General features: G+C 33.7%; 1 protein-coding gene across 2 annotated transcripts in view; it reads right to left on the reverse strand.

The window, feature by feature from the left end:
- IPO11 (importin 11) overlaps window positions 1–26,455 on the reverse strand; it is a 197,501-nt gene that overhangs the window by 122,429 nt on the left and 48,617 nt on the right. For both annotated transcript variants that reach the window (XM_043887205.1, XM_043887206.1), the window contains exons 7-16: window positions 25,800–25,858; window positions 21,758–21,806; window positions 20,250–20,320; window positions 18,412–18,604; window positions 17,366–17,518; window positions 14,824–14,867; window positions 13,052–13,142; window positions 11,160–11,207; window positions 10,288–10,393; window positions 7,354–7,480 (exon numbers count right to left, since the gene is read on the reverse strand). In XM_043887205.1, the coding sequence (XP_043743140.1) occupies window positions 7,354–7,480; window positions 10,288–10,393; window positions 11,160–11,207; window positions 13,052–13,142; window positions 14,824–14,867; window positions 17,366–17,518; window positions 18,412–18,604; window positions 20,250–20,320; window positions 21,758–21,806; window positions 25,800–25,858 (941 nt within the window). The remainder of the gene's footprint in view (window positions 1–7,353; window positions 7,481–10,287; window positions 10,394–11,159; window positions 11,208–13,051; window positions 13,143–14,823; window positions 14,868–17,365; window positions 17,519–18,411; window positions 18,605–20,249; window positions 20,321–21,757; window positions 21,807–25,799; window positions 25,859–26,455) is intronic.

The raw sequence follows: 26,455 nt of genomic DNA on the forward strand, positions 1-26,455 counted from the left end.
AACAATGACATTTACACAAGTTAAGTATAGGAAAGAGACACCTGAATGAAAACTAAATGTGTTTTCCCTCCTAACAAAGGGAAGTCAGTGCAGTATTCCATACAGACAAAAAGATAAAACGAGTCACGATGACTTGCCTGCACTTTAACTACAAGAATAGGAAGTCAAATCATCAGGGGAAGAAAAGAGCACACAGCTTTAAAGAAAAGAGGAGCACTTAAAATGACAAACACAAATAACAACAGAATGAGCTCTTCCTGAGCTATAGAAGAAATAGGAAGCACTTATTGCATAGGAACAATGAATTTTGCAGCAATTCACAAGTTATGGGAGGAGAAAGTCAGAACCTGAATTTCTAGATTGAAGAGTAGGGGAATCGGATGGAGGATGGGCAGAGGAGAGTCTAAGACAATTTCTAACACACAACTCAATAAATAATAAATAAATGCAAGAAAATGAAACAAAACAAACAAAATTTTCCCTTAACCAGACTCTAAACATGACTTTTCACACAACAGACACAGACCTCTGAAGGAGAGAACCAGACCCAGACCGTGAACTCAGGCTGAGTCTACCCTACACCTTCATCTGAGACATCAAAAAACTTCTAAAAAGATAACAAAGTAATTCCATACAGGGGCAAACAAGAGCCACCAAGCCATCAGAATCATTGGAAGGATTCCAGAGAAGCATGACAGCAACAGAGAAATGAACAAGAAGGAACTGCAAGTTAACACTACTTCCAAAGACTGGCTGCTACATAAAGGCAAGAGTAACAGACACTGCCATGACTGACAGGAGAATGAGCCTTCACGTAACTGTCACGGTGGCTGAGCCGAGGTCCAGGCTTGGAGGAACCTCAAGCTTGACCCCTGCCACAGCCCGCCCACAGCAGTGGAGGGAATGTCACACACTAAAGCCGTGAGCGTGGAGCTGGGAACAAGAAACGGCAGTGTCTCAGGGGCTCAACCATCAGGAAAAGGTAAGACAGACATCAAAGAATAATTCTGAAAGAGATTCTATTTCTCTGCTGAAGAGAAACAGAGTAATAACTTTATAATCTTGTATCCTTATCTCAACTGTTTCATTAAATATTTTCTATTTTTCTGACTTGATGCTAGGCATAAGAGATACGTTAATATGAATAACATTATCCTACTCACTGGCTCTTTTACTACTTAGTACTACTATGGTACTCTTTTCATTCTATTCTGCAATAAAGTCAAGATCACTGAATTACATATTTTAATGTATTTATTCTGAAATATGCCTGTAAATACGTTTCCTAAAAGGATTTAAAAAAAAAAACCTTCCATTTACTCATTTCCTTTTAAGAAAAAAATTTTAAAGCTCATTTTCATGCAATATGGATACCAGACCTATCAATACAAAGCCAAAATAGACTACAAGATACTTACTAGATTACTAGATTAAGGCTGCCTTTCCTCCTGGTTTTAGAGGGTCCTAGGAATTTATGGCTCAAACACAGATTTTTTTTCTTTTTATGTTTTCTTTGGAAATTACATGTGTTGAATATAAGTGAATTCAGAATTCATTTTGTGAAAACACAGACTAACACAAAGTTTACAATAGTGCTTTGAGACACAAAAGGCGGATAAGCGGGAAAACTCTGTAATAGTGTTTTTGAGACATGAAGGATGGACAGACACGTGGGAAAACAAAATCAAAACTGTAAGATAGAAAGTTTGATAGAATTGGGAGACCCATGAAAGACACAAAAGTGAAAAGATAGGAGAATTTTAATGCACCTTGTTAAAAAATATCTCTGCCCAGATCCCAGCTGCAACTCCCAGTGTTTTCAGGACCTGCTGCAGTCATGTACATGCCAAAGTGCCTTCTTAAACTCCATCTAGAAAATTCACTATTTCTATGCTGGTAGTCAATCTGCCCATGGGAATAGCCTTTTCTTTGCTTGACAGACAATAATTCCAAAACACCCATCCCCAAACTATAAATCTTCTGGTTGTACTACAATATACATTATATACTGCCTCTCATAAGAGTGAAAGTGAAGTCGCAGAGTCGTGTCAGACTCTTTGTGACCCCATGGACTGTACCTTCCAGGCTCCTCCATCCATGGGATTTTCCAGGCAAGAATACTGGAGTGGGTTGCCATTTCCTTCTCCAGGAGATCCTCCCGATCCAGGGATTGAACCTGGGTCTCCTGCATTGTAGGCAGACACTTTACCATCTGAGCCACCAGGGAAATCCTTATAAGAGTACACTAACGCTAATTTTCAAGCAACTACTGCTTGTTTTATTGAAGACTGCATAAATAACCCAAGTAAAAATGAGTTTTTAAAATTAGTTATAATTTCCAAAATTGAAAGATATTAATGGGTCAGAAACCTTACAACTAAAGCAGCCCCGTACGTAAATCAAATATTCTGGTTAGAGAATCATCTAGAGTCCTAGGAAACAAAACTTCCTCTCATCAAAAATTTAGCCATTCTATTTCTACTGTGGTAATAACATTCTAAAATCTGAAACTTGCCATAAGCATTGCATCTACTAAGTAACATGTTCTAAGAGGAATGGAAGAAAACATGCAGAAGATACTTTTTAAATGGATTTTTCAATAAAACACTGGAGCACTGTTATCCTCATTAAAAAAGTAATAAAAATGGAACCTTACTTGATATCATGTTGATAAATAAATCCCAGGTGGAATAAAGAAGCAAGTATGAAGAAAACCAATTTTTAAAACAAGAAACAGAAACAACAAAACAGAAAAAAGAAATCAATAAATCTGATTACACTAAAATTAAAAAACTCTGTTCAACAAAAAGACAACAGAATGAGCACAGAAAGATACAGGTGGGAGAAAAGAAAGATACAGAGATTTCACTCCATTTGTAATGTTTTATTTCTTACATACTTGAAATATTACAATGGAAATATGGAAAACCAGGTAGCTCTAATTCTAGTCACTGAATTTTTCTCTGTACTTGATATAATTCTTATTTTTAAAAAGTAAAAAGTTAAAAGCATCCATTTTTTAAACATGAGTCAGGAATAAGCTCAAAAGTACAAATTTTCAAAGTAGCATTAGCATTATCTTAAACCTAATTAAAATTCCCAACATTACAAAAGAAGTTTCCAAATATTGCAGTATCATCAATGATTACCGATTATCCCTAGACCAAGTTTTAATTACAAAATACTGATAAAAAGTTGTAATACTACTTCAAATAAACCAAAAAATTTTAACTCAACTTGCATTATAATCCCCTGGATCAAACAACATTATCATGCAACTAACAGGAGTAGAGATTTTCTCTACACAGTAGTTTCCCATACTATAAAATTTTAAAGAATCCTGAGTTTGAGGTTTTTCAGCATAAGCTCCCTGTGCTCCTTGCTTGCAAGGCCCTCCAATAAACCCTCCTTGCTCATAAAAAAAAATTCTTTTTTAATCGTCCTATTTTCTCTTCTATTTGCCATGAAGTGATAGGACCAGATGCCATGATCTGAGTTTTCTGAATGTTGAGTTTTAAGCCAGCTTTTTCACTCTCCTCTTTCACTTTCATCAAGAGGTTCTTGAGTTCTTCTTCACTTTCTGCCCTAAGTGTGGTGTCATCTGCATATCTGAGATTATTGATATTTCTCCCGGCAATCTTGATTCCAGTTTGTGCTTCATCCAGCCCGGCATGTTGCATGATGTACTCTGCATATAAGTTAAATAAGCAGGGTGATAATATATAGCCTTGACATACTCCTTTCCCAATTTTGAATCAGTCTGTTGTTCCATGTCCGCTTCTAACTGTTGCTTCTTGACCTCCACACAGATTTCTCAGGAGGCAGGTCAGGTGGTCTGGTATCCCATCTCTTTAAGAACCTTCTACAGTTTGTTGTGATCCACACCGTCAAAGGTTTTGGCATAGTCAATAAAGCAGAAGTAGATGCTTTTCTGGAACTCTCTTGCTTTCTCAATGATCCAACGAATGTTGGCAATTTAATCTCTGGTTCCTCTGCCTTTTCTAAATCCAGCTTAAACATCTGGAAGTTCAGGGTTCAAGTACTGTGAAGCCTGGTTTGGAGAATTTTGAGCATTACTTTACTAGCGTGTGAGATGAGAGCAACTATGCAGTAGTTTGAACATTCTCTGGCATTGCCTTTCTTTGGGATTAGAATGAAAACTGACCTTTTCCAGTTCTGTGGCCACTGCTGAGTTTTCCAAATTTGCTGGCATATTGAATGCAGCACTTTCACAGCATCATCTTTTAGGATTTGAGATAGCTCAACTGGATTTCTGTCACCTCCATTTGCTTTGTTCATAGTGATGCTTCCTAAGGTCCACTTGACTTCCCATTCCAGGATGTCTGGCTTGCTCCTTGGAAGAAAAGCTATAACCAACCTAGACAGCATATTAAAAAGCAGATACATTACTTTGCCAACAAAGGTCCGTCTAGTCAAAGCTATGGTTTTTCCAGTAGTCATGTATGGATGTGAGAGTTGGACTAAAAGAAAGCTGAACATGGAAGAATTGATGCTTTTGAACTGTAGTGTTGGAGAAGACTCTTGAGAGTCCCTTGGACTGCAAGAAGATCAAACCAGTCAATCCTAAAGGAAATCAGATTCATTGGAAGGACTGATGCTGAAGCTGAATACTTCAGCCACCTGATGCAAAGAACGACGCATTGGAAAGGACCATGATGCTGGGAAAGATTGAAGGCAGGAGGAGAAGGGAACGACAGAGGATGAGATGGTTGGATGGTATCACCAACTCGATGGACATGAGTTTGCGTAAGCTCTGGGAGTTAGTCATGGACACAGAAGCCTGGCATGCTGCAGTCCATGGGGTCGCAAAGAGTCAGACACAACTGAGCAACTGAGCTGACTGACTGAACTGATACCAACTGGAGAGGCTGGTTTTCCCAGCTGCTGTACTATTTCTATTCTGCCACAGTCAGCCTTGTAATAACGTGTCTATAAGACTAGGAAACCACACAGACAACTACAATTATATATATCCCATCTATGTAACAGCAGCAATCAAGCAAGTGACCATGGACTCTGAAAGCCAAAGAAGATTCAGATCCATAAAAATCTATGTGCTTTGTGTGTGTGTATATGTGTAAATGTGTACATAGACCCACAAAGTATATGGGCTTCCCTGGTGGCTCAGATGGTAAAAAATCCGCCTGCAATGCAGGAGTCCTGGGTTTGACCCCTCAGTAGAGAAGATTCCCCTGGAGAAGGGAATGGCTACCCACTGCAGTATTCTTGCCTGGAGAATTCCATGGACAGAGGAGCCTGGCGGGACACAGTCCATGGGGTTGCAAAGCAACTGAGCAACCAGCACTTTCACTTCTTTCATATGTGTATATACATACAAATGCACTTGCATGTATGTCTGTACATGTATGTCTGAACATCTGTACACTGTTGCATCTGTATATGCTATCTTCCTACATTTCATCAGCCAGCATTTCTCACAAGTTGAAATTAGAACAGTATATCTTACATACTACTGATCTTAAAAGTACTTAAAAGAAAAAGGAGGGGGGTAAACTATACAATGTTAACTTAGTGCCTTACAAAACACTTTTTTCTTAAGAAGTTATAACAAACAAATGAGACATAGCCACCAAAAGACGGACAGCAAAGGGGCAAAAGCTGTATCTGTAATAGCATTTCCTCAAAGTGCATTCCTTGGATATTAACGTATTTGTCATCTTGGATAGTCACAACACAATCAATGTACATTTTTAACGTTCTGATTGATGCTATAGGAAAGAGGATTATTTGAATATGTAGTTCAGTGTTTTCCAAACTTAACTGGTCATGAAACCCTTTTGCCCAATGTTTGTTAATGGGATAGAATTAACGTTCTGCTTTTAAAGTGCTGACCAAAATGACTCATTTTTCTCTTCATTTCTTTCCCAATAGACTCATTAAAGAAAGAAAAAAAAAATCCAAGAAATTTCTCTTTTCCAAAGAAAATTTACCTGAAATTTATATCTTTTCTAATACTTTCACATAAAGCATTTAATGTCTTCTCTCTCACACCACTGACAGAATAGCAAATAATATTTCCAAGAAGGAAAACAAAACTTAAATCTTATAAATGCTTTATTCTAAATAAATAGAATTTATTCTATTTATGAAAGTAAATTAATTCCAGCAAACAGTATTCTTAGAAAGAGCTTAGATAATATCAATAAACTTCTAAGAATTTAAACATGATAAAACTAGATTCCCTTGTTTAAGCATGGGATACTTAAACTATTTAATAATTATAGAATGATATTTAGAGTAAATTCTCAATTATTTATACAAGAAGTAACATTTAAGCAGAAAATCCAAAGATCAGTTCTATTTGCTTTCAGAATGCATCATGCTTCTGCAATTATGATGTTTTCTTAATTTCATATTTTCCCTAATTATGTTTTCTTTTGTCGAACATTAAAAATAGTTTATATTATCATGTACACATGTGAAAAAGAAAAATGACCCAAACCTTTGCTGGAAGATAGGGTAATCAGGTAGGTTTAAAACAATTTTTTAAGGTGGAATACTAAGAAATGATTAAATAAGATCTTATCATAATTTAGGGGGTAAAAATCATTTAATTTTACCTACAAATAATTTGAAACTCGGAAAAAGACAACCAGATTCACTTTTCAAAGACTATGCTGGAGTCAAATCTAAGTACAAGACAAAGTACATTAAGTCATGAATATATTCTCACTCAGGCATAAAATAAAGCACTGAGGGAAAACCTCTTTAAAAAAAAAAAGCTCTTTGAGTAATCAACATAAAATAAAGCAACAAACCTACTGAAGTGGAACAAAGCAATGAAGAAGTCATTATCAAGTTTTCAGTAACACAAAATCAGTGTTACTTCAGCTACACATGAAGAAAAAGTCCTAAAAGAAACAAGTCCAAAGTCTAAATCAAAATTTAAAAAAAAAACTTCTCAAAACTGAGAGACAAAATAAGAATCAACAGCAAGGATAAAAGACTATGGTGTTAGCTCAAACGTAAAAATTACATATTCTATCATGAATAAGAAAAAGGATATTTAAGCTATAAGGGGATTTTTTTTTTTTTTTAAAGAAAACTGCCTTCTTTTATTCGTACTAAAAAAATGATAAATAATTATAGATTAGTAGACTTTGGTTAATTTTTTCTTCATTGACTAGTGATGAGAAGGACAAATGGCATCAAAAAGACTTTCTTCCCTCAAATCAAACTTCTCACCAAGGAATAACTATAGCATTGAAAGACTACCAACATTCTAAGAAAAGATATAAACCATTTCTGAATCTGAACTTTGACATATGTGAAACTTATAAAGAACTCTTTTAAGACATTTAAGCAACATACCACTAAGTCTTGATCCTGAAGCAAGTTACATATTGCTTCATATAACATGGGTCTTAAGTCAGACTTGAATTTCACAGAAATCCACTGACCGATGAGCCAAATCACCCTGCGCCGCAATGGCTTATACCTAGATGGGAAAACCATGCAGTTAAAACATTAAGTATTTTAAGAAGCCTATTTCACTAAGCATATTTTATCATTTAAATCTAAAATGTAATAAGAAAGCAATAAGCATTTTATATAAAAACCTAAAAGCTACTTTTAAATGTACCACAGTACAAATACTAACAACAAAGTTCTGATCTAAAAAACTGAAAATTCTTAGCAGACATATTATAAATCTGATTATTTTATATTAAGTATTTACAACATAGATATGTACATAAAAGCCAAATTCACTTCTATTCCTCAAGTAACCAAAAGGAGTTCATCTTAATAGGTGTAAGTAGCTGATGTCCCAAACCCTGAGGCAGGAGAGGCTCCAAAAAGTAATAATAATAATGAAAATAAAGGAACTCCAGTACTCATTTTTCTAATTCCAATTTTGTTCATCTCACAAAGATTATTTTCAAAACACTGTGAGAAATTTCTAGACTTAAGACATTTACAGTAACATGCACATACACTTGTTTCTCTATGGCCATCTTTGCTAAAGAAAATGAAGGTTCTTTAGGCAAAAAGAAAAACCATGTGTGTCCAAGACACGAACTCTCGGTATTATATTTATTTTAGTGGCAAGATGATATTTCTGGGTGACAATGTAGTAAACTAATGAATATAACACATCTTTTAGAAAATTACAATCTTTTGAGATTATTAAACACATATAAAGAATTACTCATTAAAGTTCCAATAAAAAGTACATTTCCTGCTCTCAAAATGTTTAACATATCTAAAAGAATTAAAGACCACAAAACTTTAGGATTGCAGAAACATAAGAGAGAAGAGCAGGCAGAGGGAGATGGGATTTGAATAGCGTTTCCTGGTGGCTCAGACGGTAAAGAATCTGCCTGCAATGCAGGAAACCTGGATTCGATTCCTGGGTTGGGAAGATCCGTTGGAGAAGCGAACAGCAACACACTCCAGTATGCTTGCCTGGAGAATCCCGTGGACAGAAGAGCCTGAGAGTCTACAGCATATGGGGTCACAAAGAGTCGGCACGACAGAGTGATTTGCACTCACTTCACTAAGATAAATAGTATCTGGGGCAGAAAACTGAAAAAAATGCCTTTTCAAGGGATAGGGACAATTTGAACAGTCACAGAGATAGAAGTAAACAAGACTCGTATAGAGTAGAGTAAATGAAGGAACCACTGAAGTCTTCAATTTTGGGCTGAGATCCCTGGGATTACCACATTCAACACTCGAGACACAGAGAACGAAGCTCAGAAAGGTTCAGATTCTAAGATGACAAAGTTAATAGTAGGGGTCAGTTTGTTCCTCAAAGTGTGAGTCCCAAACCCGCAGGATCATTACCTGGAAGGATTACAGAATCACACAATCTGACCAGGACCTTAGAACCTGCATTTTAACCAGTTCACCAGGTGATTCATATGCACATTAAAGTTTGAGAAATACGGGTCTAGACAAGTTTTGTCCAAAAGAAATATAATGTAAGCCAAATACACAATTTTAAATTTACTAGTATCCATATTAAAGTAAAAGATACATGTGAAAATTTAACACTTTCACTTATTGCAATATATTCAAAATATTATCACTTCAATGTCATCAATATATATTTTACACTGCTTTAGTTTTTAAATTCAAATTTTAGTTAATTAAAGTCATTTCCTCACTTGCACTAAGTATGTTTCAAGTACTGAGTAACCATATATACCAGCTACTGTACTGGATAGCATGGGTCTAGACTAAATAGCCTCTAGGATTTAAGGACAATCAAACTGCAAATCTGTCTCAATACTGAAGGCTTTCTCTCCATCAAAGGCTCACAAGCAACCAGAGGGCAGACCTGAAAAACATTTTAATCACCACTGCCCTGACAGGACACAGCAAATCCCAGTGCTGAAAACATTTCATGATCGAATAAATGACTGAAAACTGAAAGGATAGCTACTTAATGGTGAAAATTACCTTTAAAGCATCTCTAGCTCAAAATTCTTGCTCTAAATATTTATAAAATGATCCATACATGAATGGTTCTCTATTCATGTATTAAGGTAGCCATGTTAACTGTTCTATGACTGTATGCTAAGCATTCTGATAAGTACCACATTTACAGAAATAAATCCCTGGAATTTCCCAATTCAAAACAAGAAAAAAGGCTCCTGAAAATTTTTAAGCGTCTCATTTTAAATGAAGAAAAATTTATACAGATTATGAAATGCCTTTTCCCCTTCCATTTTACTCTTTCATTACCTAAAATTAAAATTGGGCAGAAGTCCTACGTACTAAGTTGTCAGACTGATCTTCACTACTGAATTAGACACCTTAATACGAGCCTCAAGTGTGTCCAAACGCTTTCTGCCATGGTGCCACTGCAATTTCTTTTCCCCACAGACTTGCAATGCTCTGTGATCCTCAGACAGCCACTTTTCATGGATGTTACTTGGTTATGATCCTTTTGACACCAGCCCTTGTCTCTGCTAAGTCTTAACTGGCTTCCTTTTGTACATAATCTTCATCTAGGATTCAGAGATCCCCATCTTCCATTATCTTTGCATAAAATCCTGCAAACTATCTTATCAAATGCTTAACACATGTCACAATTCACATTTGAAGTAAAATAACATAATAACAAATGATTTTGCTTTTCAGTTATAAATTCAAGTCTTATTCCTTTCTACATTAGACACTATTAGCTAAGTAATACTATGATTTTTTTAAAATTTTAGGCAATTTTAACACCTAGTCTTCATTAGAAAATCTGTAAGGTAAGATAAGTGTATAACAAACACAAGGTTTTATACTTGCCTATTGTGAATGACTTGCAATTCTGGCAGAAGCTGGTTTTTAAACCACTGATCAAAATCAACACTGTCAAACAACTCATAAGCCGCTAATCCAACAGCATTATACACTAAGAAGAAGATTTAAAAAAAAAATTAATTTCAAATACAAGGGCAAATGCTAATTGTCCTTATGTAAGAAAATAAGTCTTAAAGACTACTTTGAAATATGTAATAAGTTAATAAGGGAAATCTATGATATGTTAATCCAGGAAATTATTTAAACAAACATTTTAGAAACATTTAAATTATATCACTCTATGTTTTTCTTAAATATTCAGTGTTTCCAAAGAGAAAGTTACATTCATTTAAAAATATTCATGTCAAATTATAAAAATAACATCTGCTTCCAAATGGATGCAAGATTTTATGCCATGGTCCCTGATAACCCTCTTTCCAGTCTCTTCTCTCACAACCCCTTAAACACTATGTTCCAATTACATCAAATACTCCCAATTCAAAAGTTAACTGTGCTTCTCCCTCTTCCCTTCAAGCTTCTGTCCATATTGCTCCTTTTATCCAGAACCACCCTTCACCACTTACTAACTCTCACTTATCCTGTGTCCTCACAGAATACTTCTTTAGGAGACGCTCACTGGGTACACCAAAACTATTAATACCTTGTAGTTTTCCACAGCACTATCTGATTACCATCTATTTTAGCATTAATCAACTGGTACTATGTTATAATCAACTGCTTGCTCACTCTCCATCACCAGATAATTCCTAAATTTTAGATATCCTTGTAATCCAACTCTCACAGCATAATACCTGCCACAAAACAGACACACCCTACTGAAGAAATCGATGTTTCTAAATCATTTTCGTTTAACATACCGGCATCTTTGATTAATAGGGCGTTCATATCTTCCACATTAGTGGGACCTGAAAAAACAAGTATCAGCAAGGGTAAACTAAGACTAGTTTTTAAAAAATCACTTAAACTCAATTTGTTAGTTTCTCAATTCAGCTAACTATAATGTATTTTGTGGATATTAAATATATAAGAGAAAGTTTAAGTTTTGTTATCATCATCATTAGAGAAGACAGTTACAACATGTAAAGCCATACTACAGCTTTAGAAACCATTATAACATACTTGGAAAATGTTACATCAAGCAACATTCTAGAATAACATAGGTAAAACTGCTAACTACTGTATTATATCCTGATTATAAGAGAAAATTTTTAAAGAGAATAAAAAGATGAATCCCACAATAGGAAAAAAAAGAACAAGAATAGGCAATTTCATACAAAAAGTTTTTTTTCTAAATACAAAAAATAAGCCAGGTTATGACAATACATTAAAGATTTGACAACAAAATGAAAAATGTAAATGAGAAATGAAACAAAATGAAAAATGTAACGTGGAAACCAGAATAGAGAGCTGGCAGTCCCTGCACAACAATCCAGAAGGAGACGACCACAGTTAAGACACAAAGAACACAGTTTAGTTTACTCAGTAAGCATATTTCTTTAGGACAGAAAGGTTTCTAGCAAGTTTATCAAAGCACTTTTCTGCTGTTAAATATGATTTCTTAAGCATACAGCCCTAAATAAGTAAATCACTCCAGAACTGGAAAGAAAAGAACTAAACTCTGAAATCACTGTAAACCTTACCATCATAGAGCAACTTATCAGAGGGTAACCTAATTAGCTTAACCACTTTCCTAAAGTGGTTTAATAAAAATAAATGGATGGGAGAAAACGGAAATAATGTTCCAAACACAACAACAAAAAAGGTAACTTCAGCAGTATATTACCAAATTTAAGAATCTATAATGTTGCGTTAAGAAATTAGTAAATAACTACATCAGAAATCAATCTATATCAAACTACAATGAATGCTCACATTATCTTTTAAATGAACACAAAAAACTTGATGCATAGCTCATTTACTCCCTTGGTTTACAATTTAAGCAGGAGCACTCCACTAGATTTTTGAGAAAACAAAAGCCTAAAAAGTGAGCTACCCTCTGATGGTACAAACAAGATCAAGAATCTCGTTCTCTACAGGAGATCCTCTTACCTTTATTTCCTTACATTACCACCTACTCAACACTTGATCCCTTACAATTCGACTCCTGCCCAAACCAATCAAATAATCTGTGTAAGATTCCCTTGCCCAGCAGTGTCAGTTAATCGCCAAAAGTCAATCAATCAACAGTTACCATGTGTACCAGACACTGGGAGCAAGGTGAGAAAAAAAGATGTATTCATGGCCTCCTCCCTGAAATTTACACTATATCAGAACAGTCAGAAATGACAAATCACTTTTAATAGTTAAATAATTACTTATGTACAAAGATCAAGTGCCACCCATTTCACTTCATAATTCTCTCTTAAATCCATTACATTCTTTCCACTCCCACTGCCACCGTCATGAAGCTAACATTTATTATTTTAACTTTTTCATCCAGTACTTCTCAAAACATGCTCCAAATAGATTCTTCCCCCCCCCCCCCCCCAAGCAATATACATGACTGCCCACTATTTTAGTATGCTTACCAGAGCAAAAATCTAACTATCACAATCAAGGCCTATCTCACTTGTGAGCTGCCATTCTTGTTTTCTATTTTGAAGGCTACTCTTTCAGAAAAGCACACATTCAGTCTTTTTCAAATTCATGTCTGGTATATGATCTAGGAAACACATCATAGCAGGAACTCAAAATATTTTTTTGAACACTGATTAATAGGTAAATCAAAATATCACAAAATAAACCTCACCTTGAAGTGTTTGCATCATTTCTAAAAGTACAGGAGTTAGAGTCTGATTATATTCATGGAATATATCTATAAATAATACTTCAGTGCATGGCTGTTGGGAAAAAAATAAGTTTCTGATGAAAACAAGGGTATATTGCAATGATTAATTCTACATTAACGCAAAGAATACTCACTCTTAAAACTCTGAAAATGTTTCCAATTCTTGATGTTTTTTTGAAAAAAGTTTATTAGGGTTTTTTGTAAACCCAATGCGAAATAAAATTAAATTATAATAATTTCATTCATAACGTGGAAATTCACTATTTCAATCATTTGGCATTATACATTCAAAAATGCAAAACAACAGAGAGGAAAATTTTCCATTTACATTTTACTTAATTCTTTAAATTCAAAAAGCAATCTGGAACCACATTTACTTATAGATTCAGAACTCTAAATGACTGTCTTAAGAATTAGTATGCTAAAAATTATTTATTTTTCCTGGCAGTGACATAAGTGACAACAGCGATGAATGAATTCAATTCACCGCAGAGCTGTCTTTTCTCTAACAGACACAAGGTGTACAAGAAATCACAGTGATCCCATGCGTAGAACAGACAGCTAACGCGAGCTGGTGCACAGCGCCCGGACTCAGCCTGGCGCTCTGTGACAGCTTCGGTGGGGGAGGGGGGGAGGGGGAGGGGGGGAGGGGGAGGGAGGGAGGTCCAAGAGGGAGGAGACACGCGTCTGCCTACGGCTGATTCATGGCAATGTGTGGCGGGAAACCAGTACAACATGGTAAAGCAACTATCCTCCAGCTAAAAATAAATTTTAAAAACAGAAATCACACTGTTAATTACATAAAAGGATGACTCATTTTCATTCTTAAAAGTACTAAATCACTAGATGTTTCATAAAATAGAATACAATTAAATTTTGAAGGTATTGTGATTTATGTTTAAAATCAATTACAGATGTACATACTTCAATGTGTACAGATGAAATGATACATCATCACAGATATTTGCTTCAAAATAATCCAAGTGGGTGAAGGAGTACTCATACAAAACAAGACTAGCCACGAGTTGATAACTGATAAAACAGGTTTTGGATATAGAAGAATTCATGATATTATTCTGTCTCTCAATATGTTTAACATTTTCCATAAGAGAAAGTTTTAAAAACTTAAGAGCAGTAAAAAAAATTTTTATAAAACTTTTAAGTTCTATAGAAGTTTATGAAACAGGTAAGGTAATGCAAATTATATAAACAAAAGTCTTCAAAAAAGAACAGTTCAAAGTCCACATTTGATAAACCTTCCTCAATGTTAGCCATATCAATAAAGTACATTTAAAAAGAATTCTATAACTGAAAGCAATGGGCTGGTCTCTGAGACTCATACTAGGTAGTTAAGAGAAATAATGTACCAGAAGAAGCTTTATAATTACTGAAATATTTAGGAGGAAAAAACTGTTTCTAGCCAAAAAAGGTAACTTTCAAAAACATTTCCTATTTCTGCAATCACAATTATTTCCAATTTATAAAATGAAGAAAAATTCAGTTTGCAAACCTCCAACTTAACAAAAAAATTTCAGATTCAAGTTCATAATTTAATTAGGTGCTTTCTTCTCAAATATGGACTCTTGCAATAATAACTGTTTCCTACCTGACTTTATGCTTGAAATCTTCAATATAGTATCATTCCCTACTAAGAGTTACAGTAGCAAAAAAAAAAAAAAAGTACAGAAGCATTACCGTTTTCCCTATCGATTTTTCTTTCAATCAATACTCACCCTCAAACTGTACTTCCAAGAATCTCCCCCTGTTTCTTCCGCTGCTGCAATTCAAAATATGACAAATGATGCTCTCCACAAATGCAATAATGATGTTTCTAAAATCTCAGTTTGGAAAACCAAGATTTTCAGTAATATCAATATAATACAGCTACAAATTATTATAAAATAACACAGAGCAAACAGTTGGGAACACAAGGCCTTACACCGATCTCTTTACCATAAGTTACAGATGACATCTGTGTACATCAAAGTGCTCGTAACCACAAGCATTCTCACTTTCATGAAAAACTCTGTACGAAGACTTCTTTGGCAGTCCAGTGGTGAAAATCCCAGGCTTCCAAGGCAGGGGGCATGGGTTCGATCCCTGGTCAGGGAACTAACAGCCCACATGCCACATCCAAAAAACAAACACACACACAGACACACACACACACACAGACACACACACACACACACACTCACTCTGTATGGAGAAAAGCTCAAAGTATTTGTCACTCTCTGAGTCTGTGACATTACCTGATACACTGTCATTACAATCCTGAGAATCATTTCATACAATAGTGATGTTTTACAAGTTTAATTAGTCACATTCTCCATAAATTTTCTATATTTCAAGTAAAATATTTCCAGAACTCTTAAAACTCTGGGGATTTAGTGTTTCATGTTATAATATGGTATTACTACATTGAAAAAGCAATATGAAGCATATGAGTTTAGCTACGAGAAAAAGCAAAAACAAAAAATATGCATTATATAACGCAGTGTTGTATGTTCTAAATGGATTAAAATATTTCTAAACAAAAAAGAAGGTAAGGCTTACAAAAATGTTTATGATGTTTTTAAAATATTGGAAACATATGTGTAAAACTACACAAAGGCATCCAGTCAAAGGGATGAGTAGAGGCTAAAACCTAGCCTATGTCTGACCACGGCAGGAGTTATTAGGTTGGTGCAAAAGTAATTGCGCTTTTCCACTGTTGAACTTTGTCTAATACTGGAATGCAGTCTTAAATAAACATGGTTATGCTATCCATCACCTTAAGGTACATTTTTCATTCTATGTTTTGTTGCTAATGACTTATTGCTTACTGTTTATATTTATTTTACACTAGGGAAATGATACTAGAAAAAAGGCAACTCCAAGCGATTTTCTTATTTGAGTTCAAAATGGGTCAAAAGACAACTCGCAACATCAACAATGCATTTGGCCCAGGAACTGCTAATGAACATACAGTGTACTGCTGGTTCAAGAAATTTTGCAAAGGAAACAAGAGTCTTGAAGATGAGGAGCCAGCCATCAGAAGTTGACAACAATCAATTGAGAGGACCATCAAAGCCATATTTACCTGACCTCTCTCTCACCAACTGACTACCACTACTCAAGCATCTCAACAACTCTGTGCAAAGAAAATGCTTCCACAACCAGCAGCAGGCAGAATATGCTTTCCTTAGGAGTTTTTCAAATCCCAAAGCATGGATTTTTATGTTACAGGAATAAACAAACTTATTTCTCATAAGCAAAGAGTGTGTTGATTATAATGGTTCCTATTTTGATTAATAAAGGTTCCTATTTTGATTAATAAAGGTGTGTTTGAGCCTATTTACATTGATTTAAAATTCATGGTTAGAAACTGCAATTATGTTTGCACCAACCTAATAAACGACACACACACTTTATTCACATCCTACTTTATCAAGCACACAACCCCTTGATTTTCTGTAGCAAAGGCCCTGATGGTCAAGATTAAACAGACTTCCTACAGGGCTTCCATGGTGGCTCAGTGGTAAAGAATCCACTGGCCAAAGCAGGAGACACGCATTGAAACCCTGGTCCAGGAAGATCCAGGAAGATGCTGCAGAGCAACTAAGGACGTGATCCACAACTCGTGGATCTGTGCTCGAGAGCCCAGGAGCTACAGCTACTGAGCCCTCACGCCAAGACTACTGCAGTCCACGTGCTCTACAGCACACGCTCCACAACAAGGGAAGTCACCCCAGTGAGAGCCCACGCACTGCAACTAGAGAAAAGCCCACCAAAAATAAAATAAATCAATAAATAAAATTATATTTTAAAAATATCTCCTACAGAAATATTTTAATCTAAAAATTAATTTTAAATTAAAATATCTTAAATAGGTAATCCATTCAGCAATTTAGAAATTTTCATCTCCAAACTACTTTCTGAAGTAAAAATTTCTACAAATAAAAAATAATAAACAATGAACCACAGAGTAGAAAGTGATCTGGTAACAGAGAAAGACAGTTAATTTTATATTTTTGTTTTAAACTATGATATAACCCTAAAAAATTGTATCTTTCTGGAAAAAATTCTATATAGTTGCACAAGTAATTCATTTTCTGCTTCTCAATTTGTAATAATGGCTAATAAAGAGAGGATAAACTAACTTTTGAAAGTTATATTCTCAGAACAAAAGCACTACGTTAAAATACAATGTTATTATATCTATCATCAAATAAATGATATCTATTGATGAAAGGGAGGAAAAATTCATGCAAAAACTGAAAAACTGATACTTACTAAAGCCTTCTGGGTCTTCTTCCCACATTGTCAGCTCTTCTTCAGTTAACAGAAAATAATGAGAGACTAATCTTCTACATATCTCTGTCAAAGTAGGATATGTGAAGAATGCCATCTTAATCTTATGAGCTTCCAGAGTTTCAGGACTGCTATCTAGAAAAATAAAATTTCCAAGTTAATTATACAGACAAGCATTCTACCAATGCTGGATAGTGAAACAAATCAATTTAAGAATACCTTCTAAATAGTAGTATATAAATTTTCATTTGTATTATGGACATATCTCAAAGATGCTCTTGCTTTTATTTATACCACACACACATCAGTCTTGCTTCTGTCTTACCACTACGGCTGGTACATTTCCATCCTATATTATCACATCATATTGAAGTGACTTACCTATATGTCTCTCTCTCTTCTACAAGACATTCTCATTCATTGTGATAAACACACACATGAATGAATTCCAAACAGAGCTGACCCCTGAACTTTGTGAGTCCATTTACACTCAGATATTTTTCAACAGTAAATACTAAACTACAGTATACACGGTCTGGGGTTGGCTGAATTCCCCAGATGCACAGGAACAGTGAATACGGATGGCCAGCTATAAGTTATACTCATTAACCCCTGCGTTGTTCAAGGGTCAACTGCAATATAACAGTTTAACCTATTCTAGAAGCAACTTTAACCTGCCTAGAATCATTTTATCTAAGGTCAAAAGAAAACTTAATTGTACAAATAAATACAGTCTACAAACGAACTATAGCGGTTACTGGAGTACTTAATTCTTAAAAGACCCTAGGCTTCAACTGATGTTCTACTGTGTTACAAAAGACAGTAGTTTACTAAATGCACTGTATGATTTTTAAAAGCTGGCATTTATATACCACAAGTTCTAATCCTTATCTCTATTTCATGTCCCAGCAATAGTTCATTTCTCAGACTTAAATGAACTTCAAAAAACTTACATAAAAATAGCAATTACTTCACACTAAGATTAAAATAAGGAAATGAAAAAAATAAAACTACCAGTAAAGGATTACCTTCAAAATTTTTGGATGGCTTATAAGCATAATTTTTGACAATCATCTTAATAAGATTCATGCACTGGACAATGAATCGTTCAAATGTAACACCTTCACCAACTTCCGTAAACACATAGCTTACAGAAAATTCCAGTGATCTCTGAATTAGAGGAGTAAATGAAAAGGGATGCTGATCCAAGAAGTCCAAAAGCTATAAAGAAAAAAAAATTTAATATATTTTCTTCAAATTCACATAGGAATATAATCATTCATAGGTACATCTAATAGCTGGTAATAAACACTTAGCAAGTTTGGAATCTTGGTGAGAAGTCCAGTTTCACATGTAATATACTCCTGGGGTATATCATACAATGTGAAATAAATCAGATTGGATCTCATTACCTGAACTTTCTATTATTTCTAGTTCAAGATTCAAAATAAACTTACTTCATACTTAATTTGATATCAATCAGCAAATGTGATACCAAAAGTACAAGAAACGCCTTTAAAAAATAATGAAGGCAAATAATCAAAAATGTATCCTGCATTAACTGCATCTCAATGTATCAAATAGATGATGAGAGAGATTTCTTCTATATAGAAGAATTCCAGCTAATAAATGTAAAAGGAATAATTAATAGAATTAGAATGCCATTATTTTGCAACCCTATTCAAATAAAAGATCTAAGCTATGATAATCAATGGCTGCTAGAATCAAGGGAAAGGCTGTTGAAGAATTTAATAACTCAATAAACTCAATGAACAATTTTAAGCAATCAGACGTTGTGCATCTTCTGATGTGATGCAATAGGAAATACACAGCATCATCTGTAAAATAGTCTTGTCATTGTCACCCTACTCTATTCCCCCCATCATTAAAAAAAAACAAGAAGAAAAGCCTGAATGTGATCAAGTTTCTTATCTAACTAGAAATTTCTAAGAAATACGGGAGAAGGCGTATAGAAACAAAGGAATATGTTAACATGTTCTAGTTGGAGGCACATGTAAAATGTTCCAATTTCAAAAGCTTTAATAAAGTCATGAGATCATAAACATGAATTTCATTAATTATTACTTTTTTATTTGGCCATGCCATGTGGCATATGGGATCTTAGTTCTCCAACCAAGGACTGAACCATCCTCTGCATTGGAAGGGATTCTTAACCACTGAACCACCAGGAAAGTTCCCTCACAAATTTTTTTATAGTTGGTTTCTTGAAAAGGATTCAGTAGTGTCGGTTCTCTTTTTTTTTTTTTTCTTGTTACTTATTTGTTGAGGTAACAGATCACTTCCTGCAGAGTTTTCCGTGTTGTGGATTTGGCTGTCTATATCCATTAATTTTTTTATAAAATAATTTTACCTGAAATATATACATATTGCCTCAGACAGTGCACCCATATGATTCTATTCAAAAGATATGTGATATTAATGATGATAAACTGTCATTATGAACATACTGATTTTTTGGTATTATCTATTGTAACATGTTACCTACTTTATGCTGTGCTGCACTATCTTTTTTATCTCTGCTTTTTCCAGTGGGTTTGAGAATAATGAGACTTAGAGGAATCAACGTCTCTGTTATTAGGACTGATTTTTTCACATCCAGGTGACTTATATATTATATGGTATATATAAATTTAATTATTATATGCCTTCTAAAGGCGTTAAGATACAAAGGGCTTTTTTAGCTTTCCTGTACACATTAAGAAAATAAGTTATTTTAACACTGAATCGAAAATGTATGCTTAAAAAACATCACTTTCTTTACTAAATTTGAGTATCTATATATACTAAAATCGAGTATCAATTATGTTGAGAAAAAACATAATTAAGATTAAAAAAAAAAACTTACCACTTTAGTAAAAAGAATGATGGTCTTTTCCAGTCTATCTCTACATACATTATCTGTACCTATACTTCTACCTATTAAAAATACATTTCACATATTAGTACAAGTTTATAACATTCTATAAATTTACAACCAAGACAATGACAAAACTTTTTACAAAAATACCATCAGATATGTTTTTACCCATTTCATATTATGAATTCATGAGTGTGCACCCCCTACTCTAAGTAAATAAATAAGTAAACCATTAAAAAATTAAGTTTTTAGAAAGCAATACTTAGGCTTACAGTTGACACAGAAATGCTCAATGCCATATTTCATAAAATTAATCCTAAAACACTAACTGAGCCCATTTCATAGTAAAAATGTAGCAATTTTACCTGTAACATCATGTTATGACAGTTAAAATACTTTTAAAATAACATAAATAAAAACAAAGAATTCAAAGATTAACATACTTATTTTTCCTATATCTTCTAACAATTTTCTTCTGATCATTTCCTTGGTATAATTAATTTCTGTACATTCAGAATAATGTCCATCAGCTCATTAGCTATCCTGCTCCCTAATCATACACCTCATACTCTGTCTCATCAGTTACGTCATTCTTCTCTCCTGGACGGACTTCTATTCTTTCGTTTTAGTCCCCCATGGGGAAAACCAGAAAAAAATGACTACTTTTAAGGGAAAAAAACAAAAAAAAAACCATATGAGCTTTTATAGTATCTGGCAACAGACTCAACAATGATTCTACTAAACTGAAAGTGACTGACAAAACAATCAGCAACTCCCTAAAAGTGAGTACACTAAGGTATATTCTCAGGGTACTAAGTCTCCAGACACACTCGCACATAAAAAACACATACATACATGTTATACGTATGTGTGTGCAAGAATGTATATATATGTGTGTATCCTGTGTGGTGTGTGTGCATTCTAAGAAAAGGTGCTTATAATCATAGGGAAGAGAAAAGGATAACAGATCACCAGCATAATACAACACAAACGTAAATAGTAAATTCTTCCATATGGGGTAGCAGATTCTAGAAAGGGTTCTACAGGTACGTCAGTAATGGTTAGCAGACCAGGGATTTACACAGTGAAAGTACCATTTAAGGATATTTATATCAAACAGATAAACTTAATATACTAAAAGAAACAGAATCAACAAAATGTCTAAACAGCATTTGGTATAGGGCCTACACTCAATGATGATTTGCTAAACATACTACTGTTGTGGGTGTCTGCAGGGAACAGAGTAGTAACAGCAGAAATGGAGAAGATGGAATTGATACAAAATATATTTTTTTAGAAAAAGGCTTCTTCAATACTTATGACAAGACAGGTATATGAAGACAAAGCTGAGCTTCCAATTTAATTTTAGATAATTAATTATCAATATATAAGATTTCAGCCCCCTGAGATTTGCATGTGCGAAACAGAAGCTACTAATGAATAAGGATTCTATAGTAAAAATTACTATCATGGGAGTACTTTATGGGAGTACTTACTGCATTCCAAAAATTGTTTTAAACGTTCAAATATTCCATGTAAAAAACCCTAGAAAAGAAAAAGATTTTTGAAGGGTTTCAATTTAATCTGTTGTAAGAATTTACCATACACTTTCTCAGGGAAACTAAAATATACCTATCATATCATATTAAAAAGTTAAAATTAGATAAAGTAAAAATCATTCTATTACTATAATAATGCCTCCAATCTTCCACAAGAAAATAATAGTATTTCATCTCCTCAGTGTCTCACTTCAATAACCTAAATCACTTTGCAATAAATAAAAAATTATTTATTAAGTATTCTATTTCACTAAATATCCTCTATTCCTCTTACTGTTTTATTTTTTTCCATAGGCCTTATAACCCCCTGACATAATTAGTCTCCTCCACCTAAAATGTCAGATCCTTAAGATTCAAGAACTTTGCCTGTTTGCTTTGCTCTATCCCAGAATCCAGAAATGGTATTTAGCAATAATCAGTATTCCTAATATGAATAAATGGTATCAACTATTTGTGGCAGAGGTTTTCAATCTCAAGCATTAAATCACATTAGCCTTCAGAGACCAGAGAAGGCAAGAATCACCATTTACCATATGGGTCCAAAACACCTTTTACTATATTTTTTTAAGACATGTTATGAAAACTTTGCAGAAATAAATATAAAGGGGTACTGAAAAAAAATATTAAAATTTTTAAGAATTTAAATATCACAGACTTTTTGTATCAATAAATTTTGGTGTATAAACATCATAAAAGATGTCACATGTCCTTTTAGCAAATGAGATGATCCAGGTTTTTGTCACAAAATACTATACACTTTCCTGATGAATGACTGACTAGAACAGAATGTTGTTATTTCTTCTTTGAAATACAGAGATATATTGCTCACTCATCAATTCTTGAGTTTGAGCCAATTCACCTAGGATGTCATCACCTGAAGTCACAGAGGCTAAAACTCCACTTAGACAGTTTCACTATCACCACTGGGGTCTAGGGGGCTGCTACCAGTCTCTTAAACAGTATCCATCTTCAGATTCATGTAAAAATCATGAAACATTTTCCTCTGTCAATTTTCATCTCTCAGTCATTTTGAGCAGAAAATGAAAAGCTGAATTATCAGCTATGTTAAACGAAAGCTAATAGCAAAGAGATAGTGTTTGTGGTCTTCTTTTATACCTTCCTGAAAGATGACGCAACACATTAGATAACATAGTAAGAAAACCTCAGGACAAGAACCAGTTTCACTACTGCTTCATCCTCCGGCTATCTCGTCATTCTCTCATTTTCATACTACTTCAATCTTTTTAAAACACAGTTGAGAATAAATTATATGCAATGATAATTAACAATAAAGTAATTTCTAGGATGATGAAATAGCAGAATTTTCAATATAGGAAAAATAAAATCACCAAGATCCCATACACATGTTAAATTTATACAGAAGCTCAATGCAATGGTCCCATACAGTAGCTACAAGACAGAAGGAATTTTATTCTACTTTCTTTTAAACAAAATTAGTGCATCAGTCAGGGTTCTCTAAAGAGAACAGAAACTTATGAAGGACATCGATTTTAGTAAGTTCATCAAGAGGATCAGGAATTTATAGAATTGGGACAACTGACTAATCCAAATAAACCAAGTAACTTGACTAATGTTATATAATAATAAGAACCTCTTAAAATAACCATCAAATGGCAATTTACAGAACAGTTGAATTAGTTGCTGAACTCATTTCAAAAATCATTCTCTCTCATAATCCTCACAACATCCAATGGGATATGTACTGTTATTTCATCATCATATTGCAAAAAAAGGAAACTCGGTACCAAGGAAGATACTCTGAGGCCATGTTATCATGAAAAGACCAAGCCAAGATTCAAAGCCAAATCTGCCTGCCTCCAGAAACCCAAATCTCACCACTAGTATATAGTACTTCTTAAGTATCATTTACACTCCATCTTATATTTAAGATCTTTATGCTATTTGAAATGTTGTCCATAATTTGTTAAAATTCTATTCTTATTTACAACTAATCAATGATACCACAATACAGCAGGTATAACTGAACAGGAGCTGACATACAGCTTCTGAGACAAAAGAAAGACTCAAGGAAAAGCCAAAGGCTCACAAAATATGGAGAGTATCCATTGACAACTATTATCCTAATTTACAGAAATGTGATTCATATCAGTTTATTTACACTGAGAAAAAACTGATAAACATATTCAATATTTTAATTTTATGATACTCAGAATATTATATATAATTACTGAGTCTTCTGATATATTTCTACCATATCAGTCATTCACTTAAATAACTACTGAGCATTTTTATACAGCAGATATTATCCCAAGCTCTGGAGTGAAGAATGAACAAAAGTCTCTGCATTCATCGAACTTACATTTCTCATGAGGGCACTGAGGGAGCTGTCAAACTGGTTTCTAGAAAATGGTTTTTGATAGCATGGCAATAAACGTAAATATTGAATTGGCCAAAAGCTGTTACAGAAAAACAGGAACGAACTTTCTGGCCAACCAAAATATTTAGATCTATCAGTATTGAAAACTGGGGTTGGTTTTCATATATCTTCAGGTAATTTGGTTATATACATGAGCATCAAATATGTGGATATACTTTAACCTAACGTTTCCATTTCTAGGAATTTATCCTAGAGATCACTAGAAAAGTACACAATGACATATGCACCCAAATGTTCGTTTTAATATTATTTCTCAACAATTAAAAACTGGAAACAAACTACATGTCATCAAGAGATCACTGGGCAAGTAAATTACAGAAATTCTATGATTAATTTTATTATTATTTTTTAATTGCATACCAATAGTAATTGTATTTAGCATAAAATCATCAAAAACATGATATATAAAAATATTATTGACATGCGAAAAATATCCACAATGCACTAAGTTTAAGAAAAAGCAAGGAAGGAAACAACATATAGGTCTCATTCATATGAAACTGAGGAAGACAGACAGTATATCTGAAATAATATGTTTACGATATTATAAAGGAAACTTAGAACTGTTAGCATAGTAAGTTTTTAAATGATTTATTATTTTCTACTTCCTCTTCTGAGTTTTTTAACTTTAAAAAAACATGTAATATTTTAAAGAAAAAAACTGTATTCACATTAAAATGATGAATATTAGCAGTTTTTAATTCTTTTAACAATAGAACCATTACTTCAAGCAAAATCTTACAGAAACACAAACTAAAGTTCAAAAAAATAAAAGTGTGACTCTGATCAAATGTAAATGTAGTAGGACAAACCCAAAGAACCAATTAAATATACTTTTTCCAAGCTTCCTGTGCCGCCCCAAAGGCAATTCACAGAGTAACATTCTAGATGACCTAAACTCACTGTGAAAGCCAAAACAGATTTGAACAAGTATGATACAATTCCATTTTGCTCAGGAATAAAATATATGCAGCTATACATTTTTGCATATAGAAAAAGTAGATGCCATGATATGAAAATGAGTATACTGCAAAGTTTTTTGGGCTTATCAATGGAGTTTTCCTCTTATATATATATATTTTATAATTGATTACAAAGAACAAATATAAATGTTATGATTCAAGAGAAAAATACCTCATTTTAAGTATATAAAAATAGACAAAGGAAAATACCAAGAATATAAATCAATCTACACTGACCCTAGTAATGTTATCATAGCATTCAAATTCCTAAGAGTTCACTTGATTTCAAATTCAAATAAACACTCTCAATGTACCATGGCATCTTGAGAACCATCCTAGTTCTAGTTCTTCCCTTTCACATAATAGTTGCTTTGATATATTTTCTGTATGTCTGAAAACAGACCACAAGTCTAAAAGTATAGTATAACATATACAGAATGGTAAAAAAAAAAAAAAAGAAGAAGAAGAAATTAGGTGGTCACTTAATAAAAAAACTTTTAAATGAATGCCAAGTAAAAAGAATAAGCTTTATAACATACAGGAAATGCCAGGCACTTTTCCACAGTTACAAAAAAAATAAATGACTTCTTTTACTTACCATCACCTCCATATTCTTATGAGGTTCCACAAATCCATTAACAGTTAACTTACGCAGCACTGAAAAGTAAAATCAAGCTTTACTCATACCTTATTTTTTCATATTTTTCCCTATTAAAATCATAATCATAAAAGACTCAGAATCACAAAGCCTCATCAAGCTTGGATAAAGAAAGGTAACTCCTGGTCACTGGCTTGTTCCCAAGTGGGAAAGATGGAACTAAAGCCAAGTTATTGTGTCTCTAAAGCAGTGTTCTTCTCACTTGTAAGTACTCATGTTTCTAAAGCCATATTGCAAATTTTAGTTCAATTTACACAATTATTAGTACTTCTCACTTGCAATGATACCTATAGGTTGAAGTTGAGAAGGTTACTTCTATTCCATAAAGTATGACTCAACAGTAATGAAAAAGCTTCATTCGGTTTTAAAGTACATTAATGAAAATACAATATCTCCAAAAGGGATATAAAGATTAAACTCTATTCCAAATCTGGAATAGACTACAGTGCTCAATTACAAGCATCACATTTTATGAGTAAACTGATATACATGGGAAGATAAGCAGAATAACAGATTTGAAGTCAGATCTAGACTTAGAAATCCTAGCTCGTGTCTAAAACTATATTATTTGGGGCATACCTCATTATATTTTACAC

Source organism: Cervus elaphus, chromosome 25, assembly GCF_910594005.1.
Source record: "Cervus elaphus chromosome 25, mCerEla1.1, whole genome shotgun sequence".
Classification (NCBI taxonomy): Eukaryota; Metazoa; Chordata; class Mammalia; order Artiodactyla; family Cervidae; genus Cervus; species Cervus elaphus.